Source organism: Chaetura pelagica, unplaced genomic scaffold (assembly GCF_000747805.2).
Source record: "Chaetura pelagica isolate M959 unplaced genomic scaffold, ChaPel_1.0 scaffold249, whole genome shotgun sequence".
NCBI classification, from domain to species: domain Eukaryota; kingdom Metazoa; phylum Chordata; class Aves; order Apodiformes; family Apodidae; genus Chaetura; species Chaetura pelagica.
In genome coordinates, this window is record NW_009954538.1 from 764,802 (window position 1) to 791,007 (window position 26,206).

Consider the following 26,206-nt stretch of genomic DNA (forward strand, 5'->3'; position numbering starts at 1 on the left):
CGATCTGAAAACAGTTCTAAAGTGTTTCCTTTCTAGTTATAAAAAATGCATACAAAATATTCCTCAAAAATGGGAAGCATATTTCTCGCCCACATGCCTAGTGTCTTTTTTCTTTTCCTTAGTTTCAACAGGAAAAAGGTGGAATAACAGTCACTGATGTTGCAAATGGTTCGTACTTTATGCCAGACCACATGACACTCTAAACCTCCTTGCATATACTATCTATACCTTCAATCCATGATGCATTGTTTTGCATGATATTAAGGAAAACTAATGTTCCCAGGGACACCGGCGTAATAAGAAGGATTTCAGTGTTTATCATCAGATTGCATAATGTGACCAAAAGTAAACAGTCTGCTCCAAAAGATTTCATATACATCCTGTATAGATGTCTAACAAGGCCTGATGTTCTTGTCATGTCTCTCATCGAGCTGCTTCCCACTGCCTGCCAAGAATTATTAGCTTTATCTCATCCAGCAAAGTGTTTGCAAATGTACACAACCACCAGAAACTGAAACTGCTAAGCTAGCTCAAAGCTTCCTGGACTAGGGAAATTTGCTCCTTTGCTTCCAATACTGATCCAACAAACTCAATGGTACTGCTACAAATGCAGAAAAATCAGGGGAACATAAAGGAAGAGAGGCAGAGGGGCTTAACCCCTGCACTTGTGATCACCATCAGCAAGCAATAGTCTCAAAGAAAGGCCTGAGTAGCTATATGGTGAGTCAAACCTTGCTTGACAGCCAGCACTAGTAAAGAATATATTCAGGTCTTCTTCAGTTAGTGCTATCTTCACTGCTGCACTACACTTCCAAGGCAGTTTGTGAGGCTTCCACTTTCAGCAGCCTTCTGTATTTTTCCTTCAGCTACCTGCATCAGGTAGTTATGTCCTCCTAAACCAGTTGCTCAAATTGCATACCATGAACTACTGACCAAGGCACCAACTTGACCCCTCCTGGCTAAAACATGCTGGCAGTGAAAAGCAAATTCCCATATTACAATTCTGAGCTGCTGGCATACATGGAAAACACCATCTTCCAGGCCCATCTCCCCCTGCTGCACAGGGGATAGGGCTGGTGCTGGGCTACACAGCTGCTAACAATTAAGTGATCCTGGTAAAGCACACTCCTCATCCAATAAACCCCTCCTAGGAATGTCACTCCTACCCTGAGAATCAGAGGCACCTCAAGAATGCAGAAATTTTTTTCTTTTCTAAAAAGGAAAAAACATCTCCTTTAATCCTTTGCTCTGCACATGCTAGGGGAGGAGAGGCTAAAGGGGCCAAAGGAATCTCCTAGAATGCAAACAATTTGTCATCTGGCTCAAACTCAGCAATTTTATTTCAGCCTCAGGAATATGCTGTATGTATCTTTGTCCTGTTGTGCACTCAGAGAATTTTGTTGAGGTTGCTTGAAAGATTCTTAGCAGCAAGTTGACTGCAAAGCAGCAGCGGAATATCAAGGCCAGGATGGTGATAGAAAAGCAAAGCCAAAGGTGATGACCATAAATCAGAGAAAATCAGCACAAGACAGAGCAAAGCACCACAGAGAGAAGGAAGTATGTGTGAGGGAGTTCAGCCATTCTGAGAAACACTTGGCTGTCAGTGTTAAAAAGTACCCTTTCTAACACTGCTGTTCTCCCATTTTCCTCTAAAGCAAATGGTTTGACACAGCAGACCCCCCGGAGATTCAGAATTTCTGTGAAATTATATTTGCATTAGTAGCATAGCTTGCTGGAGTCTTTAATTAAAGGCATTGAAACAGCTTTTGCTGTAAGCCTTTCACTGCAGTGGCAAAACTAGAAGTCTCTCATCTAAGCCACCTATGGGCTTTCATCCCTTCAGTCTGTGCAGTCACCAAAGGTGGTCGTACCAGCACCTGCAGGATCAAAGAGAGGTAACAGAAACTTTGGTGATGGGAACTGACTCACCAGCTTTTGGAAGAGGTCCCCCACACGTTGCTGGTGACTCCACTGCTGCACTCGGGGAAAGAGTCCATCATAGAACTCTTTGTGGATCTCATAGAGTTCAGGCACTTTGAAGAATATTGTCTCAATCTGCTGACTAGTCAGCACAGGCTGAGAGGTGGTGGCAGCTGCTTTTAACGGCTTCATAGGCTGAAATCAGCAATGAAGGAAATTGTTATAATGCAAACCAAGTACTTCCACCTTTGCCACATGACAACACATCCCTCCAGAGAGCTTTTTTTCATCCTATTAATAAATTCATACAACTCCTGAAAGCTAGACATTAATAAGTTCTCTCATAGAGAACAGTCAGCCCAGTAGGTGAATTTTCCCAGGATACTAATAGTGTGATTAAAATCCCTTTGCACTCCATTTCCTTCATCTTTGTCCAACTGTACAGCAACATGTCTAATAATTAGCACAGGGCACTGAATACTACCACACTAGTAACTCCCTGCTTGTGCCATATCCAGTCCTTTCTTTAAGCCTCTCTACTGAAGGAGTAACAGGTACCTTTGCACTCTTTAGCCTATAGTATGTGAAGTTCTGGGAAGCTTTGGATGGATGCAGCAGTGAAAATTCAACACCCGTGTACTTGAAATTATATCTGCTACCAGCACTTACCAGCAGTAGAGCCTCCAGGTGGCTCAGGTAGGTCTCCTCACTGGCTAGGATTCCTGACAGGACCCATTTTCTCATTTCCAGGCCTTTCTCTAGGTCTGGCTCACTCTACAAAGAAGTTGTTAAGGAGAAAAATTAAAACAATTAAATGAAAAAACAAATTTAAAAAAAAAAGAAAAAGAAAAAGGGAGGGTGAAGAAAGAAAAAACAAGAATGAGGATGGAGAGTAAAAGGTATCATTCAGCTGATCACAGCATACTTCATTTTTTTGGTTTACTTTTAGATTAAAACAAACAAAAAAATCCCACCTGTGCTCAGTGTTGTGTTTCTAGAAACACACAAACATAAAATACTAAAGAAAAATTGTATTTACCAGCAACTGATGTCACTCAGATTATTGACAGGTGTTGGCTTTAGTCATCCAACTTTGGTGCCTCAGTTGGGTGCCCTGACTTCTTCACAAAATACAAAATACAGAACTTAGAAATTCAGCATTTATCCTCCTCAAAAAAAGTCTTACAATTCACTTCCTCTTCCTATGAGAGTTCTCTGTGATCTTATTCCAAAGCCATGTTTCTCTACCAGACAGGATCACTTCCCCTGCATCTACACAATGTCTTTGAATATAGGCAGTTACAGCCTGACATGGCTGTTAAGACGGCTGCTCTCTCTCACACTCTCTACACTAAACTCTTTTTCAGTGCTGGATTGCACACTGTATATTTTTAGTTAGAGGATGGAATAATCAGCACTGCTTGGAGCACACGTGCTGATTTTCTTACTGGGATTCCATGCAGAAGTCCTTAACCAAAACAACAGGAAAACACACAAACAAAAAACCAAACAATAGCATTCATGGGCAAATGAATATACATCAAGAGAAAACTAACATCAAGTGTTAAGAGAAGTAATGTCTCCTGTTGAGTTCCAATTATCCTCCCTCTCAAACCTGTTACCTGAAAAATATGAAACTTGATAAAGCGAAATTGAGTATTTCCATAAACTCTGAAAAATACGTGGCTGAACAATGAAGGTTACAAATCATGAGAAACACCCCTCTTTTACATAATCTAATTTCCAGTTCTTTTTATTTCTGTTATTCACAGAAATGGCTTTGTAAAAGTCTTGCAACCTTTTAATGTTGTTAAATGTCTCTGAAAATTGAGTCAGTAGTTGGATCTGAAAGGGTAGATAATTTTAAAGGGCTCTGGGTTGGTTGTTTGGGGCTCCATCCTATTCCTGTTAATATGCAGAGGAATATTCAGCTATTGATTTCAGCAGCAGGAGGATCAGAAAACATAGCAGTATGCTCCACTCTATTAGCTGACCATAAAGCCCTTCTATAGTTAACAAAAAAAAGCTCCATTTAGTTTAGGGTCCTATGCTCTGAAGGTTCATGAGGTTCATTATGGAGGGAAGGTGTCTTGCCTATAGGTAAGCTTACAGTAACTATCACATTCTGAGTGTGACTTTGAGCCTAAGCACAACACAGAGACTGATCCTCACACTTCCAGATATTTCTGGTTTCAGTCTGTTCAATAACCGCCCTGATTTTTTAACGCATCCATTAAATTTCACAAGATATTTTCTAGGCCAAAAGACCTTGCAGCAACTTCTTTATAAAGATTTTGTGAGGTGTCAAATATCCCCATCACCTCTTAAATAAAAGTGGCAGACAGAAGCTGTTCTAAGGAAAGGAGTAAAATTTACACACGTCAGGTACTATATGGAAAGAACTCGTCCTTGCATCCCACCTTCAGTCAGGTTCAGTAAAAAACACAGTGCCTTTTAAAATCTTGAAAGGGCACCTCAAAGAAGCTAAGAATTTGTAATTCAGCAGTCGTGTGCAGAAGATTTCAGAAAAACACCCATGCCAAACTACATGATAAAAAGAACACTGCAACAGATTTTGTGCATCTACAGAGCACCCATGTGGCTGCCTGTTAGAACTCAATCAGAAATGTGCAACAATGTTATGATCATTCCTTATGCTTTCTGTACCAGTAGTGCCTGGATGTGCACCTTCTGGACCATTTTGTAAGGCGTGGTACATACACATAAATCAAGACAGACAGCCCCAAGATATCTAACAAAGATTGCCTTCACCAGAAGAGGCAGGGATGTAGCTGTGTGAAGCTCCCAGCAGCCCTGGTGCAAGAAAAACACAATACTTCTTGCTTTCCAAAGATTTCTTACAACACTTACAAAAGAAAAATGCAGCTTCACAAAGAAGCATTGAGAAAAACTAACAGTGCTTCAAAGTCCCCACTGATGAGGATGAGGTAACTAGTCAATATTGACACAGCACTATAATTATCTTTAGCAGGTTCTCTTGGAGGAGGTGAGGATTTAAAAACCAGCTGGGTATGTTTGTAACATCTGTGAAGAGCAGCACACAATGACAAGTTATTTAAATGATTTAAACTTCCCCACCACGACAGTGGCACAACAGTTTTCCTTATAGTACTGAGAACAGTTTTCCTCTACACAAATAGAAGCTTTAATTTACAAGCCAGTTCTTGCTGGGCATCGTCAGCTGACAGAAACAGCATTTTCTGCCTGAATGTTAATTTCCTCTCTTTAAAAGAGATGTGCTTTCAGAAAGACAAACATCTCCCAGGACGCACTAGAGCCCTTCCTTCCTGGCCATTACCACAAGGTCACTTTGCAAAGTCTGTGGTATTGTCCTAATGCTTTATAATAGGAGTATTCTCCAAGCATGATGCTTCCAAAGCTCCAGCCTCTGATGCACGCAGCCAGGGCAGGGCCTGCCTGCTCTAAGCTACAGCACAGCAGTTGCTTAAGAAATCCTCAAGGGATTTTATCCAATAATCACATAGTACATTACAAGGTTTCCATGCAGTACCTGAAATTTACATATAGATTCCTCGTATGTGAAAAAATTATCTCCTGCTGTGTCAGAGATCTGTAGTGCAACCATGGAGCTGCTACCTGCATTGTGCTGCCTCTCTGTAATTCTGCTTGGCAGCCGGTGCCCTGACATGAGTTCCCTGCTGAGGGAGGCCTTTTCTGACAGTGTCATCGGGGGCCACATTAAGCAGCATCTCTTGCTGCTAGATGAACATCTGGAAAACAGCCCCTGTGCTTCTTCAGCCTCAGGATGCTTTTAAAATTGCACTTGTTATGAAACGTACTCAATGACTGAGAAAATTGCTGGAAGCTGATGCAAACATCAGGATGAAGAGGAGCAAGTCATTGTATTACAACATTCCTCACTTAGAGAGCTGGGAACAGGCTCACCTGCTTACCCAAAACAAGACAGAGCAATTAGCAAGCAGAGAGGCTGCAAGACTGCCCTTCCACTATCCCCTTACAGCATGCCAAACCAGGATGCACTCAGTGCCAAGGGCATTTTCTGCTTTGCCCTTATCTGACAAAAAAAGAGAAACAAAGAGCAATGCTGTGACAACAGCCTCACTGTCAGCTCTGTTCCTGCACTACAGGCAGAAGGGAAGGCAAGGGAGGGAAGATCCTAAGCATAGGTATCAATCTCCCCACTGGTTCAGGGAGACCTGACAAGGCTGAGGACTCCTTTTCCCCAACCCTGGCAAGAAGGAAGCAGTCAGAAATCTTTGCGCTGCTTGTGGCAAGGGGAGAAGCTGGTACCACATCTACCAGACCACATTAGCTACGAGAAAATACACCTATTAACCGAAGTGCAGATGGGATGTTCCCAGCAGGATGTGGGAGCAGCCTATATTGGCAAACCCTAACCTCTCAGCAGGGAGTGCCAGGTGGTCAGCAGTCCATCTCATGCTTCCTATCCAGCTTGGTTAGCCCATTTTTCACTTGTACAAGTCTGACTAGTATTTCATGTTCTGACTCTGTTCCTAACTCTTTGATGCCAGCACCTGTTTCTAGCCTTTCTCCATTGCCCTTCCATCTTTTGGTTCTTGACCCACTAATTCCAGAATAAATCTATCTTACAAGACTATCACGGGGCAGCAGCCAAAGCATTCCTGTCCATCTGCCATGGGAGCTGTGAGGATCCAACATCCAGCCAGTTCTGAATAAGCAATCAAGAAATCAGCACTTTGCTTCCACTCCTCATAAACTACATTTAAATTACAACCAACCAAACAACAACAACAAAAGAAAGGAAGGTGGAAAAAAGAAATACAAAGAAAGTTTCACAGGTGTTTCACACCTACAAGGTTCCAGTGTTTCCTTCTCAATTGGGTGGTGCTTCTTGCTATTCCAAAGGTAGAACAACCAAAAGATTGAGTCACAGTCATAAGTGCAATCTTGAGACCTGACCCAAGGCCAGTCAGAGTAGTTAGAGGTATTGCAGATATTAGAGAGTGTGCATACACTGGCCCTGAGCCATGGCTGTCTTGAATATGTTTACAGCTTGTCAGCCTAAATACTTCAGTTTACTAGCCAGGTTGGCATTGCATGTTGTATTCAATTACTACGAGCCTGAGATTCACCAGCTCCAAGGATTAGACAGATTCAGCTCTTCCTGATTCTGTTTAAATAACTCATGGCTTTCTGGTTGTTGTTTAAATTAACAGCAATAATTGTTTTCTTGCAAATGCTAGAAAAACACAGATTAAGAATTCAGAAACCACAACATATAAGATTTTGTAAAGTGGCTGCTGCTAGCTCTGTGAAGAGACTCAGTGATTCAAAGTGGGTGTATAAAAGGCACTTCAACTCTGAGACCTTCCTTGGTACAGTGTGCTCATATGCTGTGCAATCAATGTGCTCAAAGGGAGGTTTCCTGTAAGGACAGCTCAGAATCTCATAGAGAAGCTGACAACCTATGAAAGAGAAAAACTATTTACACTTTAAAAATTGGACTTAATATCTCTGAAGGCTTCTGCTAAACAGGCTGGAGGTGTCTCATTGTCTTGGTGATATTAAACAGGGCAAGTTCTGTAATCAAGCCAATCCTGCTCCATGCAGGGAAGGGAAGGAGCAGGGAGAGGAGCCAACATTATTTATAACATCAGTACTGGTGTGCCAGCTCTTCTCAGGAAGGGCCGTGCATCCAGGCAGAGCCCTTAAGGAGTAAAGAGTTGGAGAAGAAAGAGGAAAAGTTGCATCTGTTGTGAGTGGTGAGGGGAAAGCAGCAGTAAAACAAAAACAAACAAAGCCGAATACTGAGAGGAAGAAAGGAGAAGGATTTGGAAATGCTGGAAAGGGAAGAATAAGCTAGCAAAAGTAGTATCAAGCAGAGCAGTAATACCATCTATTGATGCAGCTTCAGAGGTCAGCTTGTCTGGACCCCCTTGGGACCAAGCCAGGAGAAAAAAATTTTTACTGTAAGAGTGACAGAGCACTGGAACAGACTGCCCAGGGAGGTTGTGGAGTCTCCCTCACTGGAGACATCCAAAACCCACCTGGATGAGTTCCTGTGTGATGTACTCTAGGTGACCCTGCTCTGGCAGGGGGGTTGGACTAGATGATCTCTCGAGGTCCCTTCCAGCCCCTAAGATTCTATGATTCTATGAAAAGCCTCACCTGCTTTTCCACATGGCTGGCAGATGCAGAGAACAAAAGGATCTGCTCTGAGGACTGGCAATTGCTGCCAATGCTGTGCCAACCACAGACTGCACAGCAGAAAAGAGAAGATAAATCCTACCAGGAAATCTCTTAAGTATCTTCCAACTTGCCCTCCAAACAGAACAGAAGATAGGAGTTGTTCAAGCTTTAGCACTCCTCCCTCCCTGGGTGTGATACATACAAAAGTTTGAGAAGTGACCCCTCTCACTCCCCCCTTTCTGGGGGGTGGAATCAGCCTTACCCCTGCACTGGCTGCCCTGTGCACACCTCCACAGAGCCACACACCCTCAGCTCCAGACATGTTTTTTGAGCCTGGCTTTATTGGCAAGCAGATCTTGAAAGGCCTTTCTTGTTTCTAGTCTCCCCATTGCTGCAATCCCTTCCCCACATGAGAAGCAGCAGTTGCAGTATAATGAAGCTTCCCATCCTTTCTCAGTATCTTTAGCCTCCAAGCTGCAAGCTACTCACACCAAAACTTTTGGCAATAACACTTCTCTAGTGAATGGTGTCAGTCACTAACTTCTCCAGCTGTCCCAACACCTTCCTGGGCCCCAAGAATACTGTAGCAATCTCTTTCTCTGTACTTCTCTAACTATCCAGGTGTCTTCTCCACTTTTTATCCTAACTGTATGGGGAAAACAAGCATATTATCTTCTCTGGGAGTGAATGATCGCTACCTATTACAACCACTGACACCTTCTGAAGCCACCAGCAACTGTCTAATTTGGCAATCATTTGGGCTAACATTTTCCAAGATGAGTTTCCAGAATTTCTTGAAAGTTCAATCACAACAGTTCAACTGTTACACAAAGCAAGGTCCAGGAAAATTAAATCACTTCTCAAATTAAATAAACAAACAACTTAAGCATTTATCCTTTTTCCTTCTTTCCCTGTAGGCTTTCTTCAGAGCAACAAAGTTTGGCAAAAGTACTGGCTTTATGCCAGAACATGTGTCAGCAGCTCAGCACTAGATTCTGGAAGAGCCAGAAGAGGGGGTATGACCTAGCTTACTTAATCCAAACTTCTGTTAAGGTCTCCTTACCACAAAAATGACAAGTCAGAGGATGCTGAAATCAACACTACAAGTGCTGATGTTGATCGTGTCCTCTCTGGGTCCCAGACAAAACTAATGCTAGTGCAAGTTTTGTACTCTCTGTGTAAAGCAACTGATGTTTGTGCAAGGGACACATAGCAGGTAGAATATTTAGACTATATACAGAAGAGGTGACTGAAGTCTGTTCAGAGACAGACCAGCTAGCATATTTTAGCCTTCTCATATGCAGGTGGTAGGTGGGATCTCAAACACAAAGGTGTAGATCCCAAACAACAAGGTGTAGAACACCACAGACTTTCTAGAAGTCAATTGCAGCCCACATTCCTGAACACAAACATGAGGTGCTGAAAGTTGGTCAACCTACTCAGTGAGGAAACAACTTGAAGCCCCTCCACAAGTAGTCCAAGAGGTATCCCTTCATTCTCTTTTAGAGAGAGACACAGCTTTTGCCACTCTGCACTTTCTCTACAGTAGCTGAGTGGAACCTTGATCCAAAAAAAGGCTGGAGCTGCTATTAGGAGATGGAAGGACTTAATCAAACACTTGGCAGAATAATACAAAGCCCAGAGAAAGCCCACAAAGTAAGCCAAAGAAAAATGCCCTTGATATCCAGAAGGCAGCAACTCAACCTCCAAGAGGAAAACTGGTCTCATGGACATGGCAGATGAACAAACATCACACCAGAAAGCTGCTATGTCTATATGATGCTAAACAAATTACTTAGAATCACATTAAAAAACCCCACATTGTTTGCAATGTTTCCATTTTCTGGGTGCCTGACTGGAGTGTCATCAACTCTTGGTTGCAAGTGAAATGGAAAGAGATTTACTTTAAACATGAAGGAAACTGCATTATAAAGTCAGAACTGTGTTTTGCAGAACATTATGCATCTCACTTTTAGCACTCAAAATTAGAAGATGCTTTTTCTATAACCTGTCTGCCTTGATTACCTGTGGTTAGTGAACATACCATCCTCTTATCTCACAGGAACATTACAAGGATAATTAAGACCTATGTAGCATTCCAACTGTATTTGGAGTTAATGGTCATGCCAAAAGGAAATGAATGCTTTTGTACTCAGAGTTTGCAGAGTCTCCTATAAGGGGTACGTGGAGCGTTAGAGATAAAATAAGGAATCCAGTGAGTATCATTCAGTACCCACACTGAACAATGCAGGACTCCCATAAAAAAAAAAAAAAAAAGGATATGACTGAGCAACTAAATGACATCATAAAGATTGAAGAGAAAGCTATAGCTAAAAGGTAAGGCTGGATAACAACAATAATTTTTTAACTTCTTAATGACTTCACAAGTTTAATACTTTGTGTATAGTGCATGTGTTAACTGCTGATTTCTAGACTCTGGTCCTAAAGATAATCTAAAATAGAAATTTTACTTAAGTTCCAAGCTATAGCCATGCTACTGAACATGAAGCAAAAATAAAGCAATATAGCCTGAAGATCCACATCAAACCACAGGTCAGGCTATGTGGTCCCTTCTGAACTTTTTATGCATCACAATATAATCATATAAATAGTTATTTAGTGAATAGTCAAATTCTTTATAAGAAGTGGTCATCTCCCAAAGTCACCACAAGTCAGAGCTGGCAGATTTAATTCCTCTGATTATGTTTTCATGGGGTGAAGGAAACAGATCTTATATTTTAAATGCTTTATCAAAGCCTTTAACCCACCTGTAAATAACTCTTATTTTCCTCATTAAAGGCAATGACGACCTACATGCACAGATGTGTGAACATCATCATGAAGGATGCTTTGTTCCAGAGTCTCCTTTCCAAAATACTTGGTATTTAGAGACACTCTCAACAGCAATTAATCACCAGTTCTCTCCACTAGAATTCACAAAGTGTGAAAAACCAAGGCTTAAAAGTCATAGACACAACACTTATCGCTGAAGATTAGGCTTAGCATGGGCTAGAAGCCTCAATTTAGCTTTAAGTATACAATATCAATTAGGCATTGCTGCAGCATGTCAGGTCATCTGTCCTACAGTGCTCGCAGTCCCTGCCTGTGCTCCCTGCTAAAGCAGTCCACCCCTTGAAAACCTGCAAGGTTTTGCTGACTTCAGAAAGGCAGGAAAGGACTCACTGATTTTGTAGACTCCAGAGACCCAGAAGACAGCGTGTCCCGGCTGCCCCGACTCTTGGAACTGAGATGGGGTGAAGACGATGGGGAGTCATCAATATAGGGCATCATATCATGATGCCTCCTCTGTTCTTCAGCACGGTCTGCATCATAGGCATAGCTGGGTGGTGTGCCACTGAATGAAGCATCTGGAAAACATCAGAGAAACATCTGTCTGGTCAGAGTCATGCTGGACAGGAGACAGGCTGGTCAACCAAGGCGCTGCCTGCTCCCCAGCTATTATGATTACTTATCAGTAAACCCTGAGTCAGTGATACTTAAATACAGATCAATTGGACGTGTCAAATTTAATTAAACTGCTGTTGTCAGCAAACATTCACTCACTCATTCTAAGTCCTAAAAGGTAAAGTTCTGTCTAATATGTAACATCAGTGTCCCCTTACGTACAGCTCCTTCCTTCAAGTTTTCCTTCAAAAGCATCAAAATAAATCCTTTCACAGGCTCCATAAAAGTTATGCAGACTGGGTTTAGGAATGAAGTGGGTTTGGGTAACAGGCCCTGTTTTTTCTGTAGAACAAGAACAGATGATGCCCCTGCCCATTAAGTACATGTAGATAATACATATCTCAGGGGAGAAACATAACTCTTTCCAGACCTCTTAGGAACAAGAGGACTAGGAAAGAAAGGTCTTACATGTCAAGCGAACCGGCCTACTGCCAAAAATAAAATCCAAAGAGGCCCTCTTCTGTTGGCTGCCCCTTCTCCTCAGTTTTGAAAATAACTCCTTAAACAAATTAACAAATCACCAGCCTGCTCCATTCTATACCTCTACCCCAAAACAAACAACCCAAAAAACAAATTTTAAAAGATGGTGTTAAGAAGACTGAAATTAATCATTATTGCATGAGTTTTCTATGGGCAAGATGAGTAGCAAAACTGGTTCTGCTATCTTTAGCAGCTGCATACAGAGACTGTTTCTGAAGAAATCTATATTAAGGACACCTATATTAAGGACACACACACTGAGCAGCTCCCTCTACCACATGTTCAAAGGTCTTTTACCTCTGTGCACAAAGAAATACACAGAGAACCAAAATTTGCTTTCAGAACACTGGGACCACATCACATAAGCCTTTCCTGAGAGAAGCTGGAGACAACCTTACACACAAGTTACATGGACCTGTGAAGGGCTTTCACTTGTCAGTGCTCACAACTGTTTTGTGTGTCACAGTCATATCTATGCATGGACTATCGAACACAAAAGGGTGGAGTTTCCTCCTCCTCTTCCACTTACAAGTCACAAAATACCCCTCTTCTCCCAAAAACTGAAAACTAACCCCAGGAAGATAAGCTAGATTCACCTTAGCAGTTGCAGCCTTATGGAAGACAAAGCCACTAAAAAAAAAAACAAAACACCTTTTTTGTCTTCTAAGTTTGAAATTACACATTAAATTCACATTTGAACACAAATAGAACAATTTTTTACTTGTTTTCACAAATATCCAGGTTCTCTGAAAATAATAAGCAGAAGCCGCCAAGCATTCTAATAATCCTGTTATACATTGCTAAGGCAGGGTGGAGGAGTAACATTTTAAAGCCCACTTTTCTCCTTCACAGTAAACTCAGTTAAAGCATGACTCATTCCAGTAAAGGATGTGAACTTTGTGTGCAACAGAATAAAACTTGATCCATGTGGCTTATTCAGGGGGGAGAGCTGGTCTAGGGAATTTACACAAACAATATACTGAAAATCCAACAATAAACTCATTGTAGAAATGAGCCTCTGCCTCAGCTTGTACCAAATACCACCCAGCTAAGTAACAGCTGTATGCAAGGCCTTTAGGCTCCTGAAGGACCATGGCAATATTATTTTAATAAGCTCAATGAGTTTTATGTCACCCACCCACACGTAGTATTACCTTGTGCTCTGGGTCTCAGAGCTCCTCAAAAGACACGTTAGATTGTGCAAGACCACAGGACTGAGGCTGAAGTTTGAGGCAGAGAGGAGGAAAGGTGGTACATGTTCTCTGGAAGGAACCATTGTCTACACGCTAGAGCTTTCCAGAGCTCCCCAGTCATTTAGAAAATGCCCTATTAAGTTGGATTCGCAAGCAGAGGTTTGAAAGGGAGTTCCTGAAGTAAAAATGCTCAGTCAAAAACCAAGAGATTTTTAGATATTATGAAACTGGATAATGTCAACAAAACCTACAAGACAGACAAATGTCATGCTGGAATTTTGAAAAGCTCTTTGGCTAAAAGAATATGAAAGAGAAGACAGCATGGCCCCTACCTTGCACTACCCAAACAGGCCAGGAAACTCTAAAAAGTTAAGATACCTTCCTCACACACAAAATGGATAGTCTTCTGTTTGGTTGGAAAGTTAAGGGACTGTTTTGACTTCAGAAACTAGAATTTTAAGTGATAAGGAGGATGGGTGCCCCTTTGCATATCTGCACTATTTATCCCATACGAAATCAAACCAAACCAAAAACCCAAACAAGAAACCATAACACTATACAACTTCAGGGAAGGACTGCAGATAGCTGTTTTCCATTCAGCTGTCCCTTGTGCAACTCTCTAACCCAAGAAGCCTGCAAGATATTACTGACAATTTCACACTGGCATTATCCAAGGAGGAACATGAGTACTAAGTGCTTATGTAGACTTCATGTCTTTGATCCAGCAACAGTTCTTTTTCCTTCAGAAGTCTCCCTAAAGTACTCTTATCCAAACCAGTTTCTCCTGCACACATGCAATAGTAACAAGACCATGTTGCTGCACAGAAATTAAGGAAGGAATATTTCTTTCACTCACTTTTAAAATTCATAGTTTGCTTCTCTTCTGTTAATGGGGGTGTGAATGCAGACAAGCAGAAAGGCTCACAGTGAAATCACAGTATTTTCACTTTCCTCACTTTCTCCTGCTAAAAAGCAGGCTTCACACTTCTACCTTCAATAACATGTTCTGTCTCCTACTGCACAGGAAAACTCTGAAACTGAAGGGCAGGTGGAAGACTTGGGCTCAAAAGAGATTTATACCTAGCTTTGCAGCACAATTCAGTCTACCTTTGCATCACTTTTGTACATAGAAAGCTCCACACAGCACTTAAAACTTTTATTTCTGTATCCTCTAGGGATCCTTCACATATTAAAAAGCTTAGAAGTAGTTATAATCCTCTTCTATTACTGCTGCATACAGCACTAAAATCTACCTATGGAGATTTTCATTATCTCCAAGGTAGAAGGACCTTTTTGCTTTTATTCTACCATTTTTTTCCAACAGAAGCAAAGTGTTACTGTAATTGGATGCACCACACAAGTCAACACTAATAACAGAGGTAGACTTATATCTCTGTCATTGAGACCACTGTTGCTAGGGAAACTAGGTTATTCAGATCTCCTAAACCCAGCACAATGCTCCAGAGGCTTTTGAGGGTCTCTACCTGAGAGCAAAAAAAGACTAGAGCAAACAGATTAGAGCCAGGAGCTCAACTGCTCAGATACTTCCAGATGGTCTAAGGGCTGCTATAGTAGATGGCAAGTGGAGCCAGCAGCTGGGCCCAAGCAAGAGCACTTGGTTTCTTACCCAGCATCTTAGGTAGGATGAGCATTAAGAGGGCTCCTATTCTTCTTTTAGGGCCAGTCATCAGTAACTGAGCCATTAAAGCTAGAGAAAGATGGAACACACCTACAGTCAATTGCTGACAAGGAACAAGTAAGGAAAAAGGGCAGGCACATGACAATGTGCTGAAACACGCACTGAGAGCACACCAGAGAAATACTGAGGACACTACTGCACATGTGTTATGCTTCTTTCACCTCACCAGCAGGCCTCTATTCTTCTCCTCTTTGGATAATCTGAAAGAGATCCCACCCTTAGAGAAAAGCACCGCTGTGACTTACAGAAACAAGCCCTCTCAGCACCTAAGAGTAGCTATTTCTACCACTGGCCCTCTGACATTGTCTTACACAACCCCTCTCCTGCACCAGTACAACCTTCTGGTGTAATGAACTCCCCAGGACTAAAAATGCTCATAATGAGGTCACACATTCTGCTAAAAACTTCACGCATTTACTTCCACCTTTGGCTCTAACACCAACGACCACTCTGGCCTTGTTTTGATCGAGCTTTTAAGAATCTCTTCAGCTCCTCTCAGCTACTACTTCCATTTCCTTACTGTGTCTGCCCCCCCTTTTTTTTCCCCCTTAAATTAATATTCCTTTTCTTTATTTTCCTGTTTCTCTCCTCTTCTAAATTGCTCCTCTCACTGCCTCAAATTTCACCTGGATGGGAAGTAAGGAAAACTAATAAATTTACAGTTACTCACAAATTCACTGGCACTCAGACAGCACAGCAATACTGTTCCCTTGTCCCGTTGCCTACACCCTTCCTGCTGCCACATTCATTCTTTGGGAATATGAAATCAAGTAATCCTGAAAGCAGGATGGGAAAATGAAATTAACTTATAAGTGAAAAGAAAGCCCAGTTGCAACTATCCAGGACCCCTCAATGGTTCAAATGCATGTGTCATACTTCCACAGCATCACAACATCCGTAGCTGCTCGAGGTTTAACAGCAGCATGCAGAGAAGCTTCCAATCTAGCTGTGCTCCAGTTAATCCTGCTAAAAGAGCAGTGAAGCCACAGCAGCTCAGACCTGCCTGCCTAAGTAAATACCCAGGAATCCTTGAGGGGGGGGGGGAGTTGCACCTCATGCCAAAGCCCCACATCACTGTGGCTTCACTGTAAATGGTACCAAGGCTAGTGCAAGTTTGGAATGTCTATACTCACTCTCCAAACATTCTCACAGCTGCAGAGCAGAAAAGAGCTAATGCAGTTTGTATCCTCCGACTATGTGTTTCCACTTTAGAAAATGTGAGAGGCCATAGCTTGACAATGGATTGTTTTGGCAGCAATAGGATTGTAAGGTTTCCCCCAGCAAACCATAAACCACTGCATGACCCTTTCCTCTCTTATCCCCTTAGTTCTGCAACCCCTGATAAAAGAACTCAGCCAGCTCAAAGAAAAATATCTTGAAAACTTGCCTTCTAAGCTGGATGAGCTCTCTGATCTAGCTTATGGCACAGAAATCCAAACTGAACATGCAGGGATGGTATACTTAAAATCTTGTACTGCAACTTAAGACATCATATCAACAAAACACCGCTTGAGTTTCTTTTAGAATGAAGCTTGAAACTTAGTAAATTCCTGGGATTTACACACGGGTGGTTTGTGGATAAGTTACCAGAATGCAATACTTTCTTTTTTTTTTCCTCTTTGTTTTTGACCTTTAAGTTACTAATATGCCTTACTGCCCTGAGCTTCAGCTTTTACCTACTACTATTTACTTGGTGATAAACAAGCATATTATTTTATTTCTTAGTACTGGCCAGGCTACCTGGAGAAAGATCAAGAATTTGAGCCCAGTGCTAAGCACACGCAGAAGCACATCAGGATGGATGGGCTGCAAATGCAGTTGCCTAGGGAACACAGCAGCACTTCCTAAAAAACAGAAAAGTTAAAACTATGGAAAACTAAACATCTTGATGATTCAGAAGGTGCTGAGGAAATACACATCTTCAAAACCAGGAAACAATGCACCCAATACTTAACACTCTTTTGCACAAAACTGAGATCTATAATTATCATGCTACCTACACCAGGAACCTGTCTCAGAACAAAGATCAAGTATCAAAGAATAAAAAACAAAACAGCATATATATTTCAGATGCCAAATCCCTACGGCTTTATTCTTCTCAGATGAGAAGATGCATCTAGCTCTGTCAGGATGTTGAACATTCAAAACAAACCCTCTCCTTTAAAATCTGTACCTCTTCTCTATGTAAAGACAGCACATCTACATGTAAAGATGTTTATGAAACCTGAAGCCCCCACTCAAATACAAACCAAATTATTTTAGCAGCAAAAACTCCCCTTAGTTTGCAAATTTGTTCTTTAGTATTAGACGGGCATGAAAACAAAAAGGCAAAAAGTACCATCTCCAAGCCTGTCTATGGCCTCAAACTGTATTTCTCCATTAAGCACATGAAGAGAACCAACTAGCAGTGTTGGCTATGTCATTTGCCATAAAAGAAAAATGGCCACAGAGGACCACCTTGCTTCTCACTGCTGAACAAACTGTTTGGGATCATGGGGTGCAGAAGCAGAATTGCAGTGAAATGCATAAATACAGCCCACGCTCAGAAAACCCCCATCACACAAAACCAAGGCAGAGCTAAACAAGCAGCTTCATGCAATGCAGTCAAACTGCAGTTTCCGTTGTGCAGGCAGACACAAAATGGCCTTGAAAGTGTGCTGAAAGGGGGACAACTTGCAAAGAAACACACTCTCTAGGGAATAGGATGAAAGGGGAACATTACCCCAGGAATGAAGGTCTCTAAATACATAGCTGGACACTGGAATGACAACTACAGGTTACACAGCAACAAAAAGGAGTTCTATGAATCCAAAACCTCAGCAGATTTTCCTGAAATTAACATATCCATTTCAGGTTTGCATCCTCCCCTCTCCCATTACAACAGGTCATCTCTCTGCAGCATATTGAGAAGCTACAAAAACAAGTATGTGTCACATGCAAACTTTACCCCATGTTTTACTTTCTTTTAAGGGTAAGGGTGTGTTTATGTGCGTGCATATGTATGAATAGATGTAGAGACTGAGAACTGCATCTTATTTTTGAGATGGAAGAAGGAGAAAGCGATGTACCTAGGATACTGAAGCAGCAAGACAGCTGGTGGTTCTTTCCACCCTCTCTCCCCCGGTGGATCTCAGGCCATAGACGTTAACCAGTCTCCAAGAAACTTTTGAGTTTACCATAGATGAGCTTTATCCTCATAGCAGGCAGCACCCTTAAGAATTTAGGAGATTAATTAACTGCAGTCCACTTTTAACCTTTTAGGTATGTCAAACCCAGATCATTGAACATAAAAAAAAATAAAAAAAAAGGTTTAGAGTTCTTTAATCTGCTCATATATTCTATGAAGAACTAACACAGAAACTGGAGGACAGGTGTGATCTGTTTGCAGCAGCCTGTTACTACGACATACTGTTGCATTTTGCTCTGACTGGCATTTTCCCAGGGACAGATTTCACATTCACACAGATCTAATACCAATGCAGAGTGAGGTTCCATAATCTAGCCAGGAAGTGAAAGCTAGAACTACTGAGACCATTGTCCACCTCAGGGAAGTCCACAGTATCCCCACATAGGACAGAAAGAACTGCTCACTAAGGCTACTGAGAGAGTTGCTATCACGAGAGAAAAATTCAGGAAGCTAACCTGATCCTCCAGGAGAGTCCATCTTGCACCAGAGAAGATGACACTGCAGCATGCAAATCCCAAAGATGTCCTTTCTGCCACCCAACACAACTTCCCTGCTGCTCATCTTTGCTTCAGACAACTCCGGCTCAGCAGCCACAGGGTGCTACATGTGAAGGAATGTAGACCAAGCTGTCATCCACACAGTACTTTCAGCCAGGTTTTGACACAGTGCATGCCATAGAGGTCAGCAAGGGAAGAGTAGTAGAGGTGTAAATTCCCATCTCTCTAAGACATCTGACACTTTGATCAGTTCCAAACGAACTGAAATACTGGGAGAGAAGCACAATCATTGCACACCACAAACTGGACTGAGGAGTCAAACTGGTAACAGTTGTGATTAGGAGAAAAACAGGTTACAGGTTTAAAAGATAGGGCCTTTAAAATACAGGGTGTCTCCACAGCAACTTGTACATTTTAGGATATGCTAGAAGCATGCTGTATGTAACTAACATTAGAAAGTTACCCATAGTTACTGCAGAAGGCAAGACTTGAACACTTCTCTGTGACAGCTGACAATGTCTATGTCCTGCTGGCTGCTACATGCACTCCAAGACACTAAAAAGGTTTCAATTACATCACTGACAGCCCTAAGCATCAGTGAGTAAACACACATCTAGGCATGAAGTATGGTCCCAGCACGACTGGCTACAAATATGCTGCCAAAAGGTAAAGGCAGAGAAATGCTAGTCAGGCTGAATTACATAGGTACCATCCATTTAAGGAAGAGTGTGAGAATACTTAACTCACAGGGCAGCCCAGGGCTCAAAACCGTGACTCTGTTGTTGCTTTTTTCTTTTAATACTTGTTCTACATGTTCACCACTAAGTCATATGGCACGATGTAACACCCCATAACATGGATTAACACCTCTCAGACTCCTCTGCCTTGGAATGTGAATCTGTTTCCATCCAGGGTCTTTAGATTGCTCTCCAATGCTTTCCCAGGCAGGCTGGAAAGGTTTCCATGTTCAGTTCATGCTGGCAGTGTGGCCACTGGATGTTCTTGGCAAAGTAAATCCCAGAGAAAACGGGAAGACCTTTCCAGTTTTCTTTTCCACTTCTTATTCAAGAGTAAGCACCAAGTTTAACTGTTCTCATTCACTTAAAGTCTAATAGGCAGAAAGTAAGTTTTAGGCCTTGTTGTTCAGAATTAAATACTTTTTTTCCCAGTATAAAAATACACTTGTGACTTGGCACCAAAAGCTCCATGAACTTTAGCAGTGACTAGATCAGAGGTGCAAACTGATTGAAATGGAGAAAAGGTTTCCATGAAAAGTAAGATCAAAAAACCCAAAACAAAATGAAACAAGTAAACACCAACAAACTACACACAGCTGTAAGGAGAAGAACCTAGAATTCAGATTATTTCCCAACAAAAGCAGGGGCTGCATTAGGGTAGCTGAAGTTTTACAATTCAACCAGTCTGCAAGCTCTTTGTAGGTTCCTGTCCTTGTCTCACTGTCCCATAACTGACATGTTTGCAGGGAGCACAGCAAACTACAGCAGGAGGTGGCTAAGCTAAAAATAACTGGCAAGAGTGTTATTTTATAACCCAAAGCAGTTTCCTATTCTGTTTCACTGATCATCTCCACACAATGCATCAGCATAACTGAGCACAGAGGTGGGATGGAGCAAATGTGACTGTTCAGGTCAGCACTACTGCTGTGCTCAAGCTACTGCCTTGGTTTCATTTCTAAAAAGAAATCTGCTAATAAAGCCTAAAAGAAAACTGCATGTACTAACTGCAGTGTGGGGGCTGCTTCTCTCATACCTAATGTTCCTCTAACATTTGTCAGGTGAACAGATGAAAATTCCAACCACGATCAGCATGCTGTTTACTATTTTGTTCTTCACAATTGTCTCAGAGTTTTGCAGCTGCTTCAAACAACATTTGGCAACAGGAATATCCAGAGAAGTAGAAGAGATTAGAAAATGAATAGAAACAAAATGAAGCAATTGTCACAGCATGACCGGTTAACAAAAGCCCCACGATGTATATTCCATTTCCTGTATTTAACTAGAGCAGAGCAAAAGTCCTGCCATGCAGACAGGAAAGCGCCTGTTAAAACAAGAGTTAACTGAACTGACAGTTTTGTGAGAAGGGAAGGGAGGACCAGCCCTAGGCAGCAGGGGGTATTAAAGTCTGTTAAAAAAAAAACAGTAAATGTGCCTGATGAGAACACTGTCCTGTTTCTAGATCTTCAAACTCTTTCAAGAGGAGTTGCTCTGGCCTTTTTTTTTTCATTCATACTGTTTTATTTTCTCACCGGTGCAGCTAGGGCAATCAGATGCCAATAAATCTAGCCACCATCTTCCTGTTTACACTGTAAATCTAGTCATTGACATCTTGTTACACTGTAAAAAATATGCTGTTGATTTACCATCCTGGCCTAGAACAAGCAACCAAAGCTAAATGCTTTGCTAGGCAGATGGTTCTGCCTACACCACTACCAACCTTTTCTGAACACATCTGCTGCCCAAGCTCAGATTCTTCCTGTCATCTGGCTGGAGAAGAAAAAACAACAGTTTTGTGTCATTCATAACCATGGCAAGGTAGTTACAGAAACTTTGTTTTCAATTAAAGATGTTGAAGGTGGAACACAGCATTAATAAACACCACCTACTCCCCATCTCTTTCCCTTGAAACTACTAGATGAGATGAAGGCAGTTCAGGTCACATATGAAGGTTTATTCTGAGCTATTTATTTCTCACCTGACATAACATACTACATTTCTTCCCAAAGTGCACACCTCTTTTGCAGAATCTTGCTTTTAGAAGCTCCTCTAATTGTGAATTAACAACAACAATTATTATTATTATTGTTGTTGTTGTTATTATTATTATTGAACAAGCAATACAGTGGTGCCAGTCAGAGTTCTCTGAGAAGCTGAAGAGCAGAGGACAGGAAAGACCTCAGTCTCAGCTCATGGTGTACTCAATCAGACACCAATAATGCTGTTTTACACTTCAGCATCACTGACTGATTCATTGCTGCTCAGATTTTATTAAAATATAAGAGGGAGCTTATTTTGGTAACACAGCTGTGTTACACCACTATTTCATCAAAGCCTGCCACCTCACACCATGAATGAGCCAAAAAGTGATTTTGAAGCTGTACCAAGGGGAAGCACAAAAATGCCCATGGATTTTAACCAAAGGCACAAAGGACCCCACCAGTCCCAACTAAGATGAAACCACCTATGTAGATGATGGTTTCCCAGCTTTCTTTTGTACCCAAACTTGTATACAGAAAGCAGAGCTTCTGCTCAGATAGTAGCTCTCAAATACTAGAGGTCCTCATGCCCAGCAGGTCACAAAGCAGTTTCATGGAATCCCTTTGCACCACTGAGCTCTTGTAGTTCCCTAATACTTTAAGAAGAGCTGTGGATACGCAGAGGCACACAGAAGCAGGCAGGAACAGAGCCTGACTGGCTGCACAGACAGCTGTGACTACCACACACACCCTTCAAGGCCACTCAGAAGCTGTAATTCAGATTCAGTGCAGGAGCAGAGGGCAAAGCAGGAGGACTTACCTGTGGCAACAGCTCTCTCTGCTGCAAGCCATAGAGAAGCCTTGGCACTACGGCTGTACTGCAGCTGATAAGGATTGTCAAGTCACAAAATAAATATACTTTTGGGGAGGGGTGTACCTATACCCTGCTTTCCAGCACAAGACTTTCTCTTTCTTTAGTGGTGAAGGAACCTTGTTTGGGAAACACACCGGACACAGTGTCAAGAAGCACAAAATATATATACCGAGTGTGTGTACCTACACACACACACGTTAGAAGACTCAGCAGTTGCCCAGCAGGATTTGGCTGTGTCAAAATACAGGTTGAACCCAAGGAATCCACACTAGATACCTACTGAGCAGTCTGCACAGCAGGGGAAGATTTTAAAAGATTAACCAGTACAGCATGGACACTCACATACAGACCAGCCAATGATGATGCTTGCTGCTATTAACACATTCATTTCCAAATTCCATTGCTTAACAAAAACTGGTGAAAAAAAGAGTCTGAGCAGCTACTCAGAGCATAACACAAGCCAGAAGCAGACTTAGACAATTAGTTTAGCCCAGATGAGCTAGCTCACAGCAAGAAAACTGTAAAAGTAACATAACATCAAAAGAAACGCTTTCTTCATGTAGTTTTAGGGTTACTTTCTCCTTTCATTTCCAGTGGCACCCCCCTCCCAAACGAGCCAGACAACCATTCCCCAAGATGAAGCACTGAAATACCAGAAGGAGTGATAATCACAGTGCTCCAACACTGGTACTTAAGGCCTGCTTATGATTTTCAAGCCTGAAAAAATAAATCAATTATTTACCAGAATTACAACCTACTTAGCAGATAATACTTAGCCTGGGATCTCCTCCCTCCCTTTACAAGAAACATTTTGCTAGAGAACAAAGCTCTAAAAAGGAAAGTAAGTGGGAGTAACTGGAACAGGGGCTGTCTTGCATGAGCTATCAACCACCAACTGCACCATCACATCAACTGCTGTTGAGCAGTTCCAGGCTGCTCCCAGCAGGCAGGTGGTGATGGGAACCAGCTCACACTGTGTCAGGAACATCTCTTTGCTCACTGCAGCACTCATACAAGGGGCTTAAAAGCATCTTGTGCTCAGCCAAAGCAATCAGAAGGCTTGCATGTCTGTGACTGGCACCTGAATTGTGGCTGTGGAAACCCTGGGTATTCAATGCTCTGTGTGAACTGACATTGAAGTCTTTATTTTGACAGGATAAAGACTCTACATATCCAAGAACCACTAGGAGAAGCTCTAAGGAGGGCCACCTACAACTACAGAGAAAAACCTCAATTTTTTGAGATTAAATCCAAACTCTTCAAGGCACAGACCTTCCAAAAGCACCTTTGTATGGGGCCAGAGATAACAGAGCTTTGTGCCCAAATGCATTACAAGTGCACATACGGTCTCAGCATCTTGACCAGACACCTTAGAAAGAATGCAGACCTAAATGATTGTTTGACCTCATTCAATTAAAGTTAACAGAGGTGGGGAAATACAAATTCACATTTATTTGAATTGCAACGGGTAGTTGGTTTCACCCCACCTACCCCCAAACAACTGACTTAGGAATGGTGTCAACCTAAACTCCATATATAGTGCAGAGGCACGTTCAGAGGAAAAAAAAAATACTAAATGGCATAAACCACTTACTGGAAGTGGATCCATCACTTGACAACAGAAGAAATCCTCTCAGCTATGCTCCACTCCTCAGAGGGAGAGGATCAAGGCCATAGTTTGTGACTTGACCAGACCATTTTGAACAGGAAAAACACTAGCCAGGCACAGGTCCTTACTCTGAACTAAATTGTACATACAGCTAATTTTTGTGCCAGTAACAGTGCACACACCCAGAAGGATGGCTGTGCTCCTCCATGCAGCACAGCTGTGGCCTGCTGGCTACTCTAGAGCTTAGCTGCCTCATATCTTCATTCCTTTTATATGAAATTTATTTTAATCTCTTGTCTTTTGTATCATGTTTATAGGCAGTCAAATATTCTGAGCAAAAACTGCAGAGAAAAACGTAACCCTATTTAAATTGAATAAATGTACAACCAGAAGCAAGTAAAACACAACAGGGGGAAAATAAAGGAATACTTGTACATCAGCACTATATTTAGATACTGCTTTACTAGGACTTTTACAGAAACTTGGAAGACGTGTTGTGTTGATGTTTAGTCCAGCCCTAAAAAGCTTCAAGCAATTTGACACAACCCTGAAATAGAAGTTCTGACTTTTTAGACTGCAAGCTGCACAGAGCAGATACTGTTTCAACAGCACAGTAACTGTTTTCTACAAAAACCTCTGCATGCCACTACGTTTCCTGGATTAATGATTCCCTTTAATTTTCACCAGCATTTTTAAATAACAGCTACACTGTCTGACAGACACACACTTTTGATAGGTTTGACGTAAGTGAAAAATTAGTGGGACAAGACTCCTATCAATATTACTACAGCAGAAGCACAGAAATGCTGCTCAGGAGTAGCTATCTGATGTGCCAAGTGTGGTATTCCACTTGCATAAAGTGGAAACTTGGTTCCTGCCCCAAGAGTAGGATTTGGTCAGAATAGAAGACCAAAAAAACCCCACCTTAACCAGGGATTTGTTTTACTTCCTCACACTGGTGCATGCCACAGTACAGATTTTATATAGTTCACAACATGCACCCACGAGCACTGTGGACACATTTTAATACAAAAGCTGCATGTGGCAAAGGAAATCCTGTTCAGAACATCAGTATCACAAAACAACCACCAGCACCTTCAAGAGGCTCCTTTTCTGAGCCAAATACTTACTTCTTGTCCTAAAGAGAATAAAATTAAAAATAGAAAAGAAGGAAGGTGTCTTAGGAAGGTCAGCTAAAAGAGGAATACAGGACATGAGCTGAATTTTTGGGACCACACTGATACCTCTTAAGTCAAAGTAATTAATGAAAATAAGACCTGGACCCAAGCTACTTGAGCAAATTTTAGCCTAAATCTTCGGCGAAAAAGCTTTTAATCAAAAAAATTTAGACTATAAAAAATAGGTGTTAAATATGCCACAGAGAATGAAGAAATACAGTTCACCCAGAAGAGATGACAAATATCCTCAGGCACTTTCTTCCTCTTAATAATCATAGCCATTTAAGTTGCTAGTTTCACATCAGCAACACAGGGCTTGTGGACCATAAGTGGCTAGACACAGAAGGAGCTACAGGAAGTGAAATATGCCTCTTCTACCCTAAAATAAAAATGGGCTGGAGCTCAGTACCAACTGATCGTTTTATAAAGGTCAAGCTGTCTTTTAACAGCAGCCTGGTAGAGATGAAAAATTATGGAATAGCCTCTGTCTATGGGTTTGTTTTTAACAGATGGAAATGAAAGAAGAGAAACTAACCAAGTAAAACTCATTTATTTTATGTATTACTCCTGAATCAATAATAAAGAATCATTTACGATCCATGTGTATTAACGAATCTTAACACAAAGCTTTCATGAAGTTGAAGGCTGAAATCAGTGAGCAAGGTGAAAACTTCCTAGGTGAGGCCAGTATACCCTTGTGACCACCAACTACCTCTCAAAGATTAAAGTATTCAATCCTCAGTTGTACGTCAAACAGATGGGATCTCTTGCCTTTGATTAGTAGGGTCCTCTTCAACAGGAGCATGAGGATCCACACTCTGCCCAACTCTATTGCAAGATTAAGTGCAGCTTCTCCTCTGCCTGTGACTAGCATCTGATATTGACAAATGGGAAGGGAATAAGATGGGAGGGGAAAAAAGCACAGCTGACCAATGTCAAATGGTGGCATCACACAAGCACTTGGATGCTCAACCTTAGCCACTACTCCTATTCTCTACTAGTCAGTACAGGACCTTACAATTAGCAGGTCCCTCTTCCAAAGCCAGGAGATTTAATCTTAAACTGAACCTGAAGTTCACCCGAAGTCATGCAAAGCAGCTGTTCTGCCTCAAAGAGACACAAAGAGTCATAGGAGCAGCAGAGACAAAGAGAGTCTCAGGACCTGAACTGCTTACACAAGAGACTATTTTAATAGAGTAAAACAAAGTATTCCTGCT

The 26,206-nt window shown here is 41.7% G+C and overlaps 1 protein-coding gene across 2 annotated transcripts in view; it reads right to left on the reverse strand.

Moving 5' to 3' along the window:
• Positions 1-26,206, reverse strand: part of BCR (breakpoint cluster region) — a 91,128-nt gene that overhangs the window by 33,514 nt on the left and 31,408 nt on the right. The window contains exons 1-4 of one of the 2 annotated variants that reach the window (XM_010004803.1): positions 11,278-11,382; positions 8,636-8,659; positions 2,590-2,688; positions 1,930-2,115 (exon numbers count right to left, since the gene is read on the reverse strand). In XM_010004803.1, coding sequence (XP_010003105.1) covers positions 1,930-2,115; positions 2,590-2,688; positions 8,636-8,659; positions 11,278-11,382 — 414 coding nt within the window. Of the gene's footprint in view, positions 1-1,929; positions 2,116-2,589; positions 2,695-8,635; positions 8,660-11,277; positions 11,463-26,206 lie in introns of those variants that run through there. The other variant, XM_010004802.1, reaches the window with a different exon arrangement.